General features: G+C 42.4%; 1 protein-coding gene across 5 annotated transcripts in view; it reads right to left on the reverse strand.

The window, feature by feature from the left end:
- Positions 1-5: 5 nt before the first annotated feature.
- Positions 6-13662, reverse strand: part of MAPKBP1 (mitogen-activated protein kinase binding protein 1) — a 101774-nt gene continuing 88117 nt past the window's right edge. For 3 of the 5 annotated variants that reach the window (XM_027642458.1, XM_027642456.1, XM_027642457.1), the window contains 5 exons: positions 12997-13075; positions 11167-11477; positions 9472-10383; positions 6033-6118; positions 6-5056 (listed from right to left, as the gene is read on the reverse strand). In XM_027642458.1, coding sequence (XP_027498259.1) covers positions 4763-5056; positions 6033-6118; positions 9472-10383; positions 11167-11477; positions 12997-13075 — 1682 coding nt within the window. In that variant the 3' untranslated portion in view covers positions 6-4762. The remainder of the gene's footprint in view (positions 5057-6032; positions 6119-9471; positions 10384-11166; positions 11478-12996; positions 13076-13662) is intronic. The other 2 variants (XM_027642460.1, XM_027642461.1) reach the window with 2 other exon arrangements.

Genomic DNA, 13662 nt, shown 5'->3' on the forward strand with positions numbered 1-13662 from the left:
GCAGCTCGGTAACAAATGGTCACGTGTTTATTTGAAACAGTTTAAGACACGGAGTACAAATGAATACAGAGTTAAAAACTGCTCCCGGGGGAGCCTCACAGTGCAAGAAAAAAAAACAAAAACAAAAACAAAAACCAAAAACAAACAAAGCAAAACCAAAAACAAAATAACCCAACAAACGAATTTTTATTTTTTCCAAATAATAATAATAATAATAAAAAAGTACTTTACCTAAAGCCAAAAGTATAAAAACACACATTTATAAATAAAGCATGAGGGAATTTTTTTTTGTTTGTTTGTCTTTTTTTTTTACAGGGGTGAAGGAAAAGGGCAGTGTCGGAGAACACAGGTGAGGAGGTGCCTGCCTGGTGCGAGGCGCACGCAAGGGCACACGGGGCGCACATGGCTTGTTCCTTACGCTGCTGCCCCACACGGCTTCCGCCGCGCCGCGCAGCAGGTTACACACACCAACACAGCTCCAGCCGCCCCCCCTGACTCGCACACACGATCTGAAACACGGGACGCGCTGGACTTACCCAGAGAAGGAAGCACCTGTTCTCTCCGGGGTTGCTAGAAGACCTGTCTACCATTTTAATGAGGTTTCTTGTCATTTAGTATCCTGGATGCTACACATCCAAAGGGGTGGAGGTGGGGGGAGACACTGTATACATGCATGAATTTACCAAGGGCATTTAAATAACCGGCATTTCATTTTTTTTTCTTATATATATTTATATACATATTCGTTCTTTTTAAAAAATTTAATTGGTATGTTTCTATTCCCAGAAAGAAACATCCCAATTCCTCTGAGTCACGATGAAGTCTGCAAAACGGGGAACTGGGGAGGGGGCTGCTGTAAAGCCTTGGCCCAGTTATCACGTGGGAGGCTGCATGGAAAGGAGAGGACAACCTGAGAGAGGAGGTGGAAGAAATGCAGACCCCCATACCCACAGCTCCTGGGTGCAATCGTGGTATGGGGAGGAGGGTGTTACACGCCTGCAGCGTGAAACAGAGAGTTTGCTGCTCTCTCAGGTTGCAGCCCTTCCTACTGTCCCAGTTCAAGAGAGCCCTAGAATGAAATGAGGGGTCCCACAGGTAAAGCAGTACTATTTCTAAGATGGAAAAACCTCCCCTACAACTTCTCATTTTGACCAGGAATGTTAGGTTGGAGGGGGAAATGCAAAGAGGATAGGTAGGTCCAAATTATTTTTACAGGCTTTATGTTAAACAAATAACTTGTCTTAACACGGGTATCTTTTGTCTGTGCTAATACCCACACAAATCAGTAAGAGGATCATAAACCATTAAGAAGGATAGACTCAAATTTATTAGCTCCTCAGACAAGCCTCTTCACTTCCCATGCAGTTACCATTCAGTATTTCTCTACCTGGCCCAATGGACAGCCTGTGATGAAACATACTCACAAGGTGCAACAAAATGTAACACATTTACACCCTCTCTGTTCTGTAAACTAGAATGTTTAGGAATATTTCCTACTGCCAGCAATAGGAAGTTCGTAGGGAAGAATCAGTTGGATCAGTGTCAAATTATAAAGAGCAACGCTGCTTCCTCATCCCTCTCAGCAACAAACTCATGGCACCAGCATCTCCTTTACTGGGCTTCTACTACTCAATTCATAACATCAAAGCCTTAAACAAACAGCTCACGACTTTGCCATTTGAGAGAAGAACAGTTGCTTAGGGAACAGCAAGAGAAGAAACAAGAGGCCCAATAGGATGTATATAAAAACAAACCCCTTCCAATTCATTCTTCAATTACAGACCATCATCTCCAAGTCCTAAATCTACTTTCCTAAAGCCTTTCGGTACTCTGCCTTTCACGGGTATTGGCCAAATGGTGTTCTTCAGGCCAAAACTACCTCTACTTCTATTCTGTTTTCCCGAGTCTCCTACATATACTTCTCTAAATTTATTTTAAACTACACAACTATTCTCCAGCTGATCTACTTGCCTGACACTTCTCTTACCATCATTCTGATCAGATTTTACCTCTGGTTTCCTGTATACAGCCACGACCCTGAGCAAAATCCATTCCCGGGAACAAAACCCACTGTGATCAGCTTAAAAACTAGATTTGTTTCACATGACTCATTTCCAAGGAGCTTTGTTCCATATCTCTATGCCAGCTTTACTGGTTGTTGCTCTTTATCTTAATGGGAATTTCATTCTCACCACTGGCTCTTCTGTACCATCTCTGACTTTTTTGTCACTATCTCAAAGTTTAAATAATAAAATGGAATAAAATTGCACAAGGAAGTCATATAAAGAACCCTCAAACCGTTATCAACAGTACCAAAAGATACTTGGATTGAAGGGACTGCTATTTTTCCTGAGTGTCTTATTGCCCCAGTACAGCAAGAAATTTCCTGTATACTAAGGCATATGTTCACAGTCTGAAAGTGGAGGAACTAGTCACCTCAAAAGCAAGCTTGATCCACCCTAACTCCCATCACAGACCCAATATGACTGTCATCATACATTCCACTTGCGGTCTCTCCAGCAGACCTTTTCACTCAAAGAAACCACCAGATATTTCCTCTCTGGTTTTCAACTTGCTTTCCTTTGCAAAACCTGTCTGTGCAAGAGAAGCTGCCCATGGGACCAAGCACACCAGCTGATTCAGCACAGTGCAGTGCAGAGACAGAACTAGAAAATAACACTTTTAAAGTTTCAGTACAAGCCCATGGAAGGAAGGTTAGCAAGGACACCTGAAACATGATTAGGCAGATTTAAATTACAGGCAGAAGTAGCTGGAAAGCTCTCAAAGTGTTCCCCATACTCCCATGTCATGAAGCACTCAGCAGTGGTGATCAGGCAGCAAACCTATTAGGGGGAGAGAGAGAACTGCAGATTATTCAGCCCTAGAGTTATTTGGAAGAAATAGGTCATCCTACAATAGTCTGGCCAGCCCAGTAGAAAAAAGGCTGCGCTGCAGAGGTGCAGTCACAGAAAGACAGAGAAGTCAACAGACCACATCTCCAAGTGCCACAGGGCTTCAGAGAAACAACAGCCAGGAGAGTAAAATGAAAGAAAATTTTTCCAGCCTATGTAACCTATGTAGCCAAGTGATGCAGTCTGGCTGCCTTTGACTGACTTCCACAGATGATGGTAGTCTCTCTCTCACCAAAGGCTTGTTCCTTGCATTAGTTTTATAAACTAGAATTACACTGCTCTGCCTTAAAATAAATGCAAGACAGACAGCAGATGGAAGAAATAAAACATTTTGTGTATCTGCTCTTGTTTTTGAAAGGAGTGGGAGTAAGGGGGAAGGTGCTGAAGAATTTCATTGGTTTAAATTTTTTTTTTTCTTAGCTTATTATTGACCTGAAAACATCACTGGACAGTTTTAAGCCACAACAAACACAAGTTAGCATGGGCTTAAAGAAGCTCCATGGGGCAAGAAGAATATTGCACATACAAATGCAAGAAGACAAGATTTTCTGTTTCTCAGATCAGAAGTTCATGAAAAGCAAAGAGGCTGGAGGTAGGGGTAATGGTAGTAATCACACCCCAAAATATCTTGTTTGAAGTTCTTGGGAAATCATTTTCTGTGGGGAGTTGAAATAGCTTTACAAAAGGTAAAAGAATCCCAACTTTCCTGAGATGTAAATATTCTGTTTTCCCGTAAAGGCAAGAAGAAAACATCTTCCTATCACACTGAAACAAATTACATTGATGAGTCATGACACTGAAGATCTCTCAGATCCAGTTACACTGCAAGAGATGGAAACAAGTTTTTCTGTGTCACTTCTCAACAAATTAATCATCACCCCAAATTTCCTAGTCATGACAACATCAAAGTCAATATCCAATTCCTAATTATGAAAAGTGGCTGAAACAGGCTTTTGTATTGTATCTAAATCTCATTTTTAAAATATCTGCAGAAAACCTGGTCTGAAGTATCAATATAACATCAAACTCTGGATAAAAAATACCACTAACGAATTCATAAAGTAATCTCCAAAGCATGGTCCAAGGGATGCAGAGCATTCCCCTGGAAGCGAATGCAGATAAAATACAGTGTGGGGACTGTCTTGAAACACAAGAAGAGCAGACAGGGTCACCAAACAACAGCAGGATTACTGCAGGTAACAAAACTAAGGCAGGAAAAGAAATAACAGCAAGACAAGATTTAAGCAGAGAACAGCTCATTAATTGCACAGACACTCCAGCCTGTCTCCCTGTTGGAGGTTTATAATACAGAGATTGTTTCTCGCTGGGATATGGCAAAGGGATTGACAGTTCTTTTAAAGGACAAAGATAACAGCCACAAACATGGCACAGAGGAACAGTCAGAGAAATAAATTAATAAATAAACCCAGAAAAAGTCTGCTTCTTGATTCTCCTGAAGCCTTGGGGAGGAAAGGATTGGCTTCACTTGGACTCCTTTGCTTTTAGTCAGCAGTTCAGAATTTCTTGGATAAACTGGAATTTCTTTGTGGTTTTTTTTTAAGTGCCAAACATCCTGACTGGCTATGAAGAAACTTCAAGGCAATTTCTCCAAACTCCTCTTTCAAGACTTCGTTTAGAGACAGGAAGTTGAAGAAAAATATTAAAACTGTGGCCAGCACATTGCTAAGAATTGGAGCAAGTCTGTTGTAGGAGCCTGAGGAAATCCATTTACAACGGTGTCCCCATCAGCCCTAGACCAGTGTGATGATAGCATCGGTCTGAAGCTCTCTCTGTGGTCCTCTTCTTGGGATTATTTCTGTGTACACACAAACACCTGAAAGCCACCCATCCTAGAGCTTTTTGTCCATGCGTCGTTCCACAGCTTGTAGCAATAGCTCTGAGTACTGTTCCAGCAAAGCTAGTGTCTGCTCATCTCCCAAACCCTTGGGACTTGGTAGATTGGCACCGCACCCCTCATTCAATGGGTTAGTGTTATCTTGTGGCTTTGCCAGTACCTCCTCAACCTTTGGAAGCTCTTCCTCATCCTTCAGAGAGTCCAATTCTTTCTTCATTGAGGAGAATGTTTCTGTCAGGAGGCCTGCTATTTTATCTTTGTCAGTAGAAGATTCTGTATTATTTAACACCTGAAAACAAAAAGGGGTGAGGGGAAAAAAAAATGCATTTGAGTTTAGGTACAGCACCAAGTAAAGCAGTTTCACGCTTTTAGGGAGATGAAGCCATGAAGATTTGCAGACCAATCTAGTGTCCTTTTCTTCAACGTTTAACACTGCCTATTTAGTCATGGGCAGGGCATGCATCTAATACTGCACAAAATCCAGAGGCATTACTCCAATAGGACAGAGATGGGAAGTACATTTTTGGGTAGAGTTCCCCTTATGCTGGGCTTAAGGAGGTGCTATGTTTCCCAGCTGCAGCTGGGACCACAGTCTGCTTTCCCTCCTGTCCACCAGACGCAGCTGGTCACAGGAACGGAGCAAGGTCAGAGTGCTGTGGCCAGAGCTGCAGAGGACCACATGGCAGATCCTCACCGGAAGTTTCACACTCATTACAGGAGACCTGACAGATCAGTGCTAAGCAAAGAAATGAAGAGCTGTTATATCGTTCTGCATGTAACTCTGGTCTGGCAGCAAGGGCGACAGGAGAATGGTTGCGTGCTCCCTTTCACAGCTGGATTCCCATAGTATCTCACATTTGCTAATCCTTTTCCCATGCAATCAAACACAAAGAACAGATGGGGATAATAAAACTTAAAGTTCCTATATTTCATATCCCAAAAGCACTGTATAAATATTAACTAATTCCCTAATCCCCTTTGATAAAGAGCATATTGTTATCTTCAGTTTACAGATAGGCTAAACAGACTGAAAAGTTAATTGATTTGCTCAGAGTACCATAACAAACTATTGGCAAATCCAAAAGCTGGAAATCGGGAGCTCCTGCCTCTCTGGTTCAAGCTTCAGGTGCAGTCAAGCGGACAACCAGGCAGCTTGTGAGCTCTCCAGTCAGGAGAACACCTTGAGCCAGCAAGCACACACGTTCAACGTCTGTGGGCTGTGAAGCCAACCTGCTGTGACAGAGCCCACGTTTCACGTCACTCACCATCCGGTAAAGGTGAATGGCCTTGCGCATGCTGTCCTGGAGCTCGGATACCACGTGCTCACACTGCTCTATGCTGATGCCCGATTCTGAATGGAAGGGAAAAACAAAAACATGAGTTAAGGCATAGACACTCCACTATCCGCGATCTCACAGTTGGGTAAGAAAACGGGGTTCTTAACACATATTTGAAAGATCATGTGCACACTCCTCGTTCAATTTTTAGGGCTGGCTTGAGCAAATCATTAAATAGGCAGGTTCTACATGAACTTTCCTTCATAATACCTAGAGATGCTGCTTGTTTCAAACATCCCTATTTTTCCAATCTCTAGACTCTCAAAAGTCAGCAATGTTTTTTCTCAGGTTGCACATTTTTGTCACAGTCAAGGATAGCCACAGATTACCCATTTTCAATTATAATTAAAGTCAAGTTTGTATGAAAGCTTCCAGTGGCAAGAGGGACTGATCTGAGTAGCCCCTAATTTAGCTTCCACGTAGTCAGAAATTTACAATCTTCCCCTAGAGTATCCTTCTGCACAGTGTACGGCTAAATGCTGAAGATGATAGATTATACTGAATTATTACACTGTTCTCTAGTGAGGACTGTGGTCCAGAGGAGTGCTGACAAACAAACTCCATCACAACAGAATCACATTTCTGAGCAATTCAGGACATACACTGCTGATACACTGTAATTCAAAACTGAGAAAAGAAAGCAAGCAACTGAAGGACAGTATCTTCTGCCTGTCCCCACCAGATATTATCTCCAAAGCATCGGAGTCGAAGACCTGCAATTTTTGATAAAATAAACACTTCCATGAGTCAGACATAAACCATGAACACAGACACACACACACAGTCTGCAGTTATCTTCAATTTGCAAAGGCCTGGACACATTAGCACTATAATTTCTCCACTTCTAAGAACATCATCTTTGAACATGCTGGAGGGGATCTGAGCTAACTTTATGAATAAATCTAGATGATGTTAAAACAAATACAGCTAGAAAAGCATCTATTTATACATAAAAACCCCACATCTAGAAGAACAAGGGGGCATGAACAAATCCTTCCATCTGCATGTTTTGATCCCAAATCACCAATGGAGTTTGAGCACAGTGGGCTTCAGTGCAGTCCAAGATTCTTGCCTTCTGCCCCCCCCTTCCCTCTTTATGTTTGAAACCCAGCTGTTTCTTCTCATGATTGTTTCTGGATTTGTCCTCTGATTATTCTTTTTATTCTGGTCTCCATCTCTGGGAGCTGCCAGTCTGGAGAAAGGTCACCAAACCTAACATAAATGCTTAAATAACAGGCATTTTCTGCCTCTTGGGTGTGCAGTACAGAGCTCTTCAGAAACCAGCACAGAATATTAAACACAGCAACAGTATTAAGCACATCTACAGCATTTTAACTGTACATGTCAAAATGCTTTCACAAGAACAGTTAAGTCTCTTTATCTGCAGCTGTTACACAAGAAGGAAAATGGAAAGAAACCCAAATTAAGTGGAAACCCAAAGTCACAGAGCAAGTCAGAAGCAGAACAGGTTCTCTGTCAGCCCTACAGTTTTAATCTAAACTGCCACACCATGATTCACATAAGCCACAGTAAGTTGTTCACAGCAACAACCAACTTGGATCTAGACAGCTTTTCCAGCATCTACCACTAAAGTTTTGGGAAATGTGGTCTGCAAGAACCTTAAGGCTGACAGCTGTCTACTGAGAAAAAAAATAATATTGGGGATCCACAGTGCTAAATCATTCTAACTCACTAAAGAATGCTGTTAAATATTCTGCCAGAGTGTGCTATGTCTTGGGAGCTGTTTAAAAAAAATAAATCAATACTAAAAAAAACCTTGCCATTTCTCTGCACTATCTGTGCTAACTCTGCAAACTGACCAAAACCCGTTTTATATGTTGCCTGATTTCCAAATCTAGAAGAGAAAACTCTGCCTAAAGAGTACATACTACTACAGCTCTGCTGTAGAATGTGATTCCACAACTTCAGGCTGCATCTGCTGCTGGAGGAAAGTTCACCCCTGTGGGGGCAAGGTCTGAAAGTTTCAGACGTACTCACTGTCCTTTAGAGCAGTTATAGTATGAGAGCAGCAGGTCCCTCAGACAAAACACTTCCTGTTTTACATAACAGTGCTTCAATCTTAGGGTGTTTGATCCCTCTAGAAATGCAGAAAAAAATAACAGTGCATCAAAACCAGATTATCCTTCCACGTTCCTTCAGTTCAGAAATATTGTGCTTAACTATTGTGATGGAATAGTGCAACAGCCTGGCACCACAGAAAGTAATTGATCTGAGGATTACAGAGCTATCCCTTCTCAGATATGGTTAAGAACAATAATAGCAAAAGGGATTAAAAACTGTGCACTGCATAGCCACTGAAGATACAAGGTATCACTGCAGTGTTTAACATCCAGCGTTTTATTGCATGACTCAGAAAGATGTATTTCCTTTCAGATTGTGACACTAAAAGAAATCTCTAGATGTTTTAGTACTTCAGCAGATGATGTGAGACTAAACTGTGTCTTCTCTGCCACTGGAGGTTTTCCTGCCTTGGAAGGCAGGATTTTTACTTTAGTTTGCAATTACCTGCTAGTTTTCATTTCACTGAAGTACCTTAAACCAGGGCCTGTAGCAGATCCAAGAGCTGTTTTCAGCAGGTGAAACAATTTCCCACCTCATACCTTTTTCTCCAAACTAGAGATAATTCAAAAATTAATCCATTTTCTTTATGTTCAAACCCAAAGGCTATGCCTGCACATGCACCACATATCCATTTTGCAGACACGTCCTCAAAGCAGACCAATAGCAGCTCAGAGACCTTCTCACTCCATAGGTGGCTACAGCAAGGAGCTCACCCTAGTCAAGCCTTATCTCACACAAAACAATTGTATGCAAATCCTTCTGGGCCCTGCACACTTGCACATTAACAAAGTAAAGCTTGAGCTGCCTGGCATAACTTCACTGTCAGTGTTATCAGTGCTTGCTTGGTTCAGCTACCACACGTCGGCCTGTACCTTCACCTGCTGATCAAACATGCTATGAGAGGAGCATGGGGGATGTGACCTACACACTCATGGGGATGCTAAAAAGCATGTCAGCTTTTAGCATTGACCAGAAAGAGGTTTGAGTCCCTATAGGTAACTGTACAGCTAAATCACTAAAAACACGACAGTGGTGAGGTCTACAAAATATTCAGCTAAGGACCATCAGACATAAGACCCAGAGGAAATGGAAACTAAAGACAGAGAAAAAGATGTTAGTTGAAGAAGTGTCTCACCATTGAGGGGATGGCTTATGGAACGAGACAGGTGCAGACAGGACGAGACAGGCCAGAAGCTGGACGTAAAGAAATGTGATGGGATCGTGAGGCGGTTCACAAAGACAGGAGACAGAAGGGGGAAGATAAGATACGGGTATCCATGCACACCTGAGACCTGTGCCAAGGCAGTTATAGATGTAGGAGACCTCGGCCTGATGGAGTCTAGTGGGCAAAGTCCAGGCTGGTTGTCTAGCACACAGGCGATGCCGGTGATCCTCTCCCTGCACCTGGGCAGTGTGCCCTCAGGAGACCTTAGGTGCTGGCCCTCTGACAGCTCTCTCAGTTTTAGATTACTGACCCCTGGTTCATCCTGGCAATCTGTCCTTGAGACTGAACAATCCACTGGGCTCTCCTTAGCAAGCCCTGTTGGGATCTCTCTACTAGGAACCAGAGACCCGGCAGTTTGGTTCTCCCTCTTGGAGGCTCGGACCTCAGGAAAAGAAGGTTTCTTTTTAGAGGCCCCAGCTGGTGACTGTGGAGACTGTGGCTCAAGCAGGGTTTTTGTTTTGGTAGTGGGTGAGAAGGAGGCCAATGTGGGTCTATCAGGCAACGGCTTGGGAATGTCAAGAATCAGATGCGCTCGGTTTGATGATGCCAACTTGCTGTGGAAGGACTTGGGAGATGAGCAGTTTACAACTGGCTGAAGTGTGGGTTTCACTGGAACATTTTCTTTCACTGGTAGCTTAATCTTCTCAGCGTCTGCTGCGGAACTAACTTGAGTCTTCTCTGTCACTGGAGGGCTAGTCCTCCCATCAGTCAACATTTCAGTGGAGGAACCAAGGTACAGATTTTCCCCTACAGATATGCTCCTTGACATCTTAGCCCGGAAACTGGTTGTGGGGTTCATGTAGGACTTAGGTTTTGCAGCCCTGACATCTTTGGCCAGCAGAGCACCAGATCCATCCATCTTCAACACACTGGCTGATAACACCCTGCAATTGTTAGGTCTGGGATCCTTCTCAACCACCAAAAGAGTCTGAGGACGCTGCTTGGCAGAGGATATCACTCCAGGACCCTTATCTGTGAAAATTAAACAGACAAACACACCAAAAATAGACAAGAGCCTGCAGTGAATTCCTAAATTGGAAAGTAACAGAGCTGCTCCTGCCTATGCGACTCAGTTCAGCCCCTAGGAGATGTGTACAAAACCACTACTTCAGGTTAATATTACCAAGCCTCAACAGCTGTCTTTTTTTCCCATCCCTCATCCTGCTCACACACTGCTGTTTTCCTGATAGGAGAGATTTGTTTTTAAAAGTGTATGGGCAGAAGACCTCAGACTACTGTGACTGTTAACAGAGAAGCCAGAGGAAGCAGGTGAAAAATTATATAGCTGTTGTGATGATTAGGTGAGTTTTCATTTTTTTAAACAAACTGCATACATAGTAATGGTCCATGAGTTGATTGTTTCAAAAATAGTTATTTCATATAGAGGGCATGGATACAGTAAGCTCTCTGTTACTGTCTCCTCCTTCCTTCTTTCTCTACTCCTTCACCCTGGGGAGCTTCAGTCTTGGCTTGGAGCAACTACCCAGAGCAAGAGAGAATTTTTTTGCAAATACTTCATTTTACCCTTGCCAATGCTCCTCCCACAGCTGCCAGACAAATATCAGAGACTGACAATTAGAAGACCAGCATCTGCATTACAAATTGGAAATATTTCCCCTTGTCAGGTAAGGAGTTAGAAGACATGTAAAGCCTGTAGCTAAGAATGCAGAAAGAGATAAGCTTAATTCAAATCTCTACTCAAATGTCTCCATTTCATTCTAGGGTTTATACCTTCATTCCAACTTGTGTCCTTACCCTCATGCACGAGGTCATGAACTGACTGCGCCTTTCTCATCACTGCATTCACAGGACCTTCTGGAAAGGAGGCAATAACTCGCCCCGGGGCCATACCAACTCTGCTGGCCTCCAAAGCCGATCTGCGTCTTTTCTGCACATAAATATCGCGATTTGAATTTACACGCTCCAGAAGCTGGCTGTTCTCCAGTGCATCATCAGGGTGGCTGCTGGCACTTTTCAACAGGTCTGGTGTAAACCGATTGGTCTGGGTTGTCAGCTCAATGGGCTTTGAATCCAGTATCAGATTTGAGGAAGAGAGCGACAATCGTCTAGAGAACACAATAAAGGAACCCCAGTTAAAACAAGTAAATATGTTGCCCTGAATAAACAGGAACATGCATTAAGAGCCCTTCCCTACTCGGACTTTTCAAAGTCAAAAATGCCCTAAGCTGTTACCACTTCATTCTATTCAACCTTGTAAGCTCTAGTCTTCAGGCATTTGCCCCTAGGCTGTGCAATCACAAATGATATTGGGTTGCTGTTTCCATGGAGGACACTGTAAAAAGTGAAGGCAAAACAGAAGGAAAAATTCTAGGTATAGGGAAGACTGGGCAAAGTCAGGTCAGGTCTTTTCTCTCAGCTCACCTTACTAACAAATCTTTTCAATTCTAAGGTATCCTAAGAGGAAGTAATTATGCTTTCCTAACATTATGAAAGCATAATGACTAGGAAAGCTGGTCAGTATCTGCAAGAGGAAAGCCAAGTTTCCTCTTCCTCTCCACTGCAGATAAGCACAGTGGGCTTATTTCAGAAAGGAGGTAACTTTCAATGTTTGAAGAGCTAAACAGATTAAAAGCCCAGAGACTTCCAAAACCTAAAATAACCTCTCTTGTTACATCTCTAAAACACCAGTGACTTCCTACATCACTGAACTCTTCACTACAACTCTCCAGAAGTTTACACAATAGTTAACCAGTGGCTTTCTTCCTAAACATATGGTCCCAACACGAGATAGACTATGAGGCACTCCTGACAGCAGCAACAGCAGTTGAATACAGCAATAACAAACAACTTTCCCTAACATGGTAAATCTGGACACAGCTGGTGAACCATAGAAGATGAATTCATATCTGCTCAGCCCTACACAAGGAATTCCTTTGAGCAGAGATTTCAGGTTGTCATTTTAGAGAAATACAGGAATATTTGTTTGTTTTAAACATTTATGAACCTGAATCAACAAAAGTATTTATCTCATCTTTTGTTTGATTTTTTTCATTGTTTGTAGGATTTTTTTTTTTTAAATAACAAGGGAAACAGCTGGGAGAGGCCTTTTAGGGCTGAGAGTTTTTTGCAAGAATAATATCCCCAACAGGCTTTGTATGAGGCACCAGAATACCCTGTGAAGGCATGGGACGGAGAAACAAAGCTGGGTAAGAAAAGACTGTAAAACAAAGGAAAACTTCACAAGTCTACTTTCATTGTCCAAGCTGAATGAAATGCAAAAGAATAAACAGAGCATAAACAGTGAAGAGTAAATTAGATTATTAGCAATTCGTCCAACTTAATCAGTCAAGGCATTAATCATGAAACAATTAAGCACATTGTTGAAAGAGGAAAAAGAACAAAACAATAGTGTTGCTTTAGGAAGAAATAGAACAGTTAAAGTGAACCAGGACAGACTGTCCAAATCTGCAGCCAGCCTGCCAGTTGCTATGCTAACACTTTGCTGTGCCTAGGCACACCAAGGCCAGAAGTTTGCTCAACTATTTTCACCCAGGACCTAGCATGAGACATGCTCATACTAGTAAAAATAGTCAGACAGGAACACTCAAACAAACTGAGCCATACCTGAGAGCCAGGGACTGGGAAAGAAAGCGAGAGGAAATGCTGAGGTTTTCAGTTCTTTCCAGATTCCTACATGAGCCACCTAAAAATTTTGGTTAAAGAAGAGAGAAAAATGAGCAGTTTAGTTACAGAACAAACATTCTGACACATGCATTTTCTTATGACAGAGACTATCAAGTGTTCCCTCATATACAAGGGCATTTTTTTGAGCTAAAACCACAGAGAATGAAATAATTACATTTCCTTTGCCTTTTCTGTTCTATTTAGATTACTCTGCCTTAAGCTGCTGCTCTCCCTAAGGGTACGCCTCCTCCTTTTTTGCTTCCCTTTGTGTCCTATCCTGCCTGTAGGACTGTGAGGCGCTGGCAGCAAGCAGAAAACAAAACAATCAAAGAGGGGAAAGAAAGGAAAAAAAAAAAAGAAAATTAACAGATATTGCTGCCTGCAACCATTATCAATTCTAAAAATATATGCTTTGTTCTGGAGTTGGTCGATAAAGACAAACCAGTTCCTTTGCCACTCTGACGTCTCCTGTTATTCTGTCTCTCCACCCAGCATTTCAGCCTTTTCTTTTGTGACATTTGCTATGCCTTGAGACACCACTAGAGGCCACTGCGTGTCACCTATGGGGGGGGGTGGTGAACACACAGTTAATACCTTCTATGCAAC

This window comes from Corapipo altera, unplaced genomic scaffold (genome assembly GCF_003945725.1).
Source record: "Corapipo altera isolate COAL_440 unplaced genomic scaffold, ASM394572v1 23b, whole genome shotgun sequence".
Classification (NCBI taxonomy): domain Eukaryota; kingdom Metazoa; phylum Chordata; class Aves; order Passeriformes; family Pipridae; genus Corapipo; species Corapipo altera.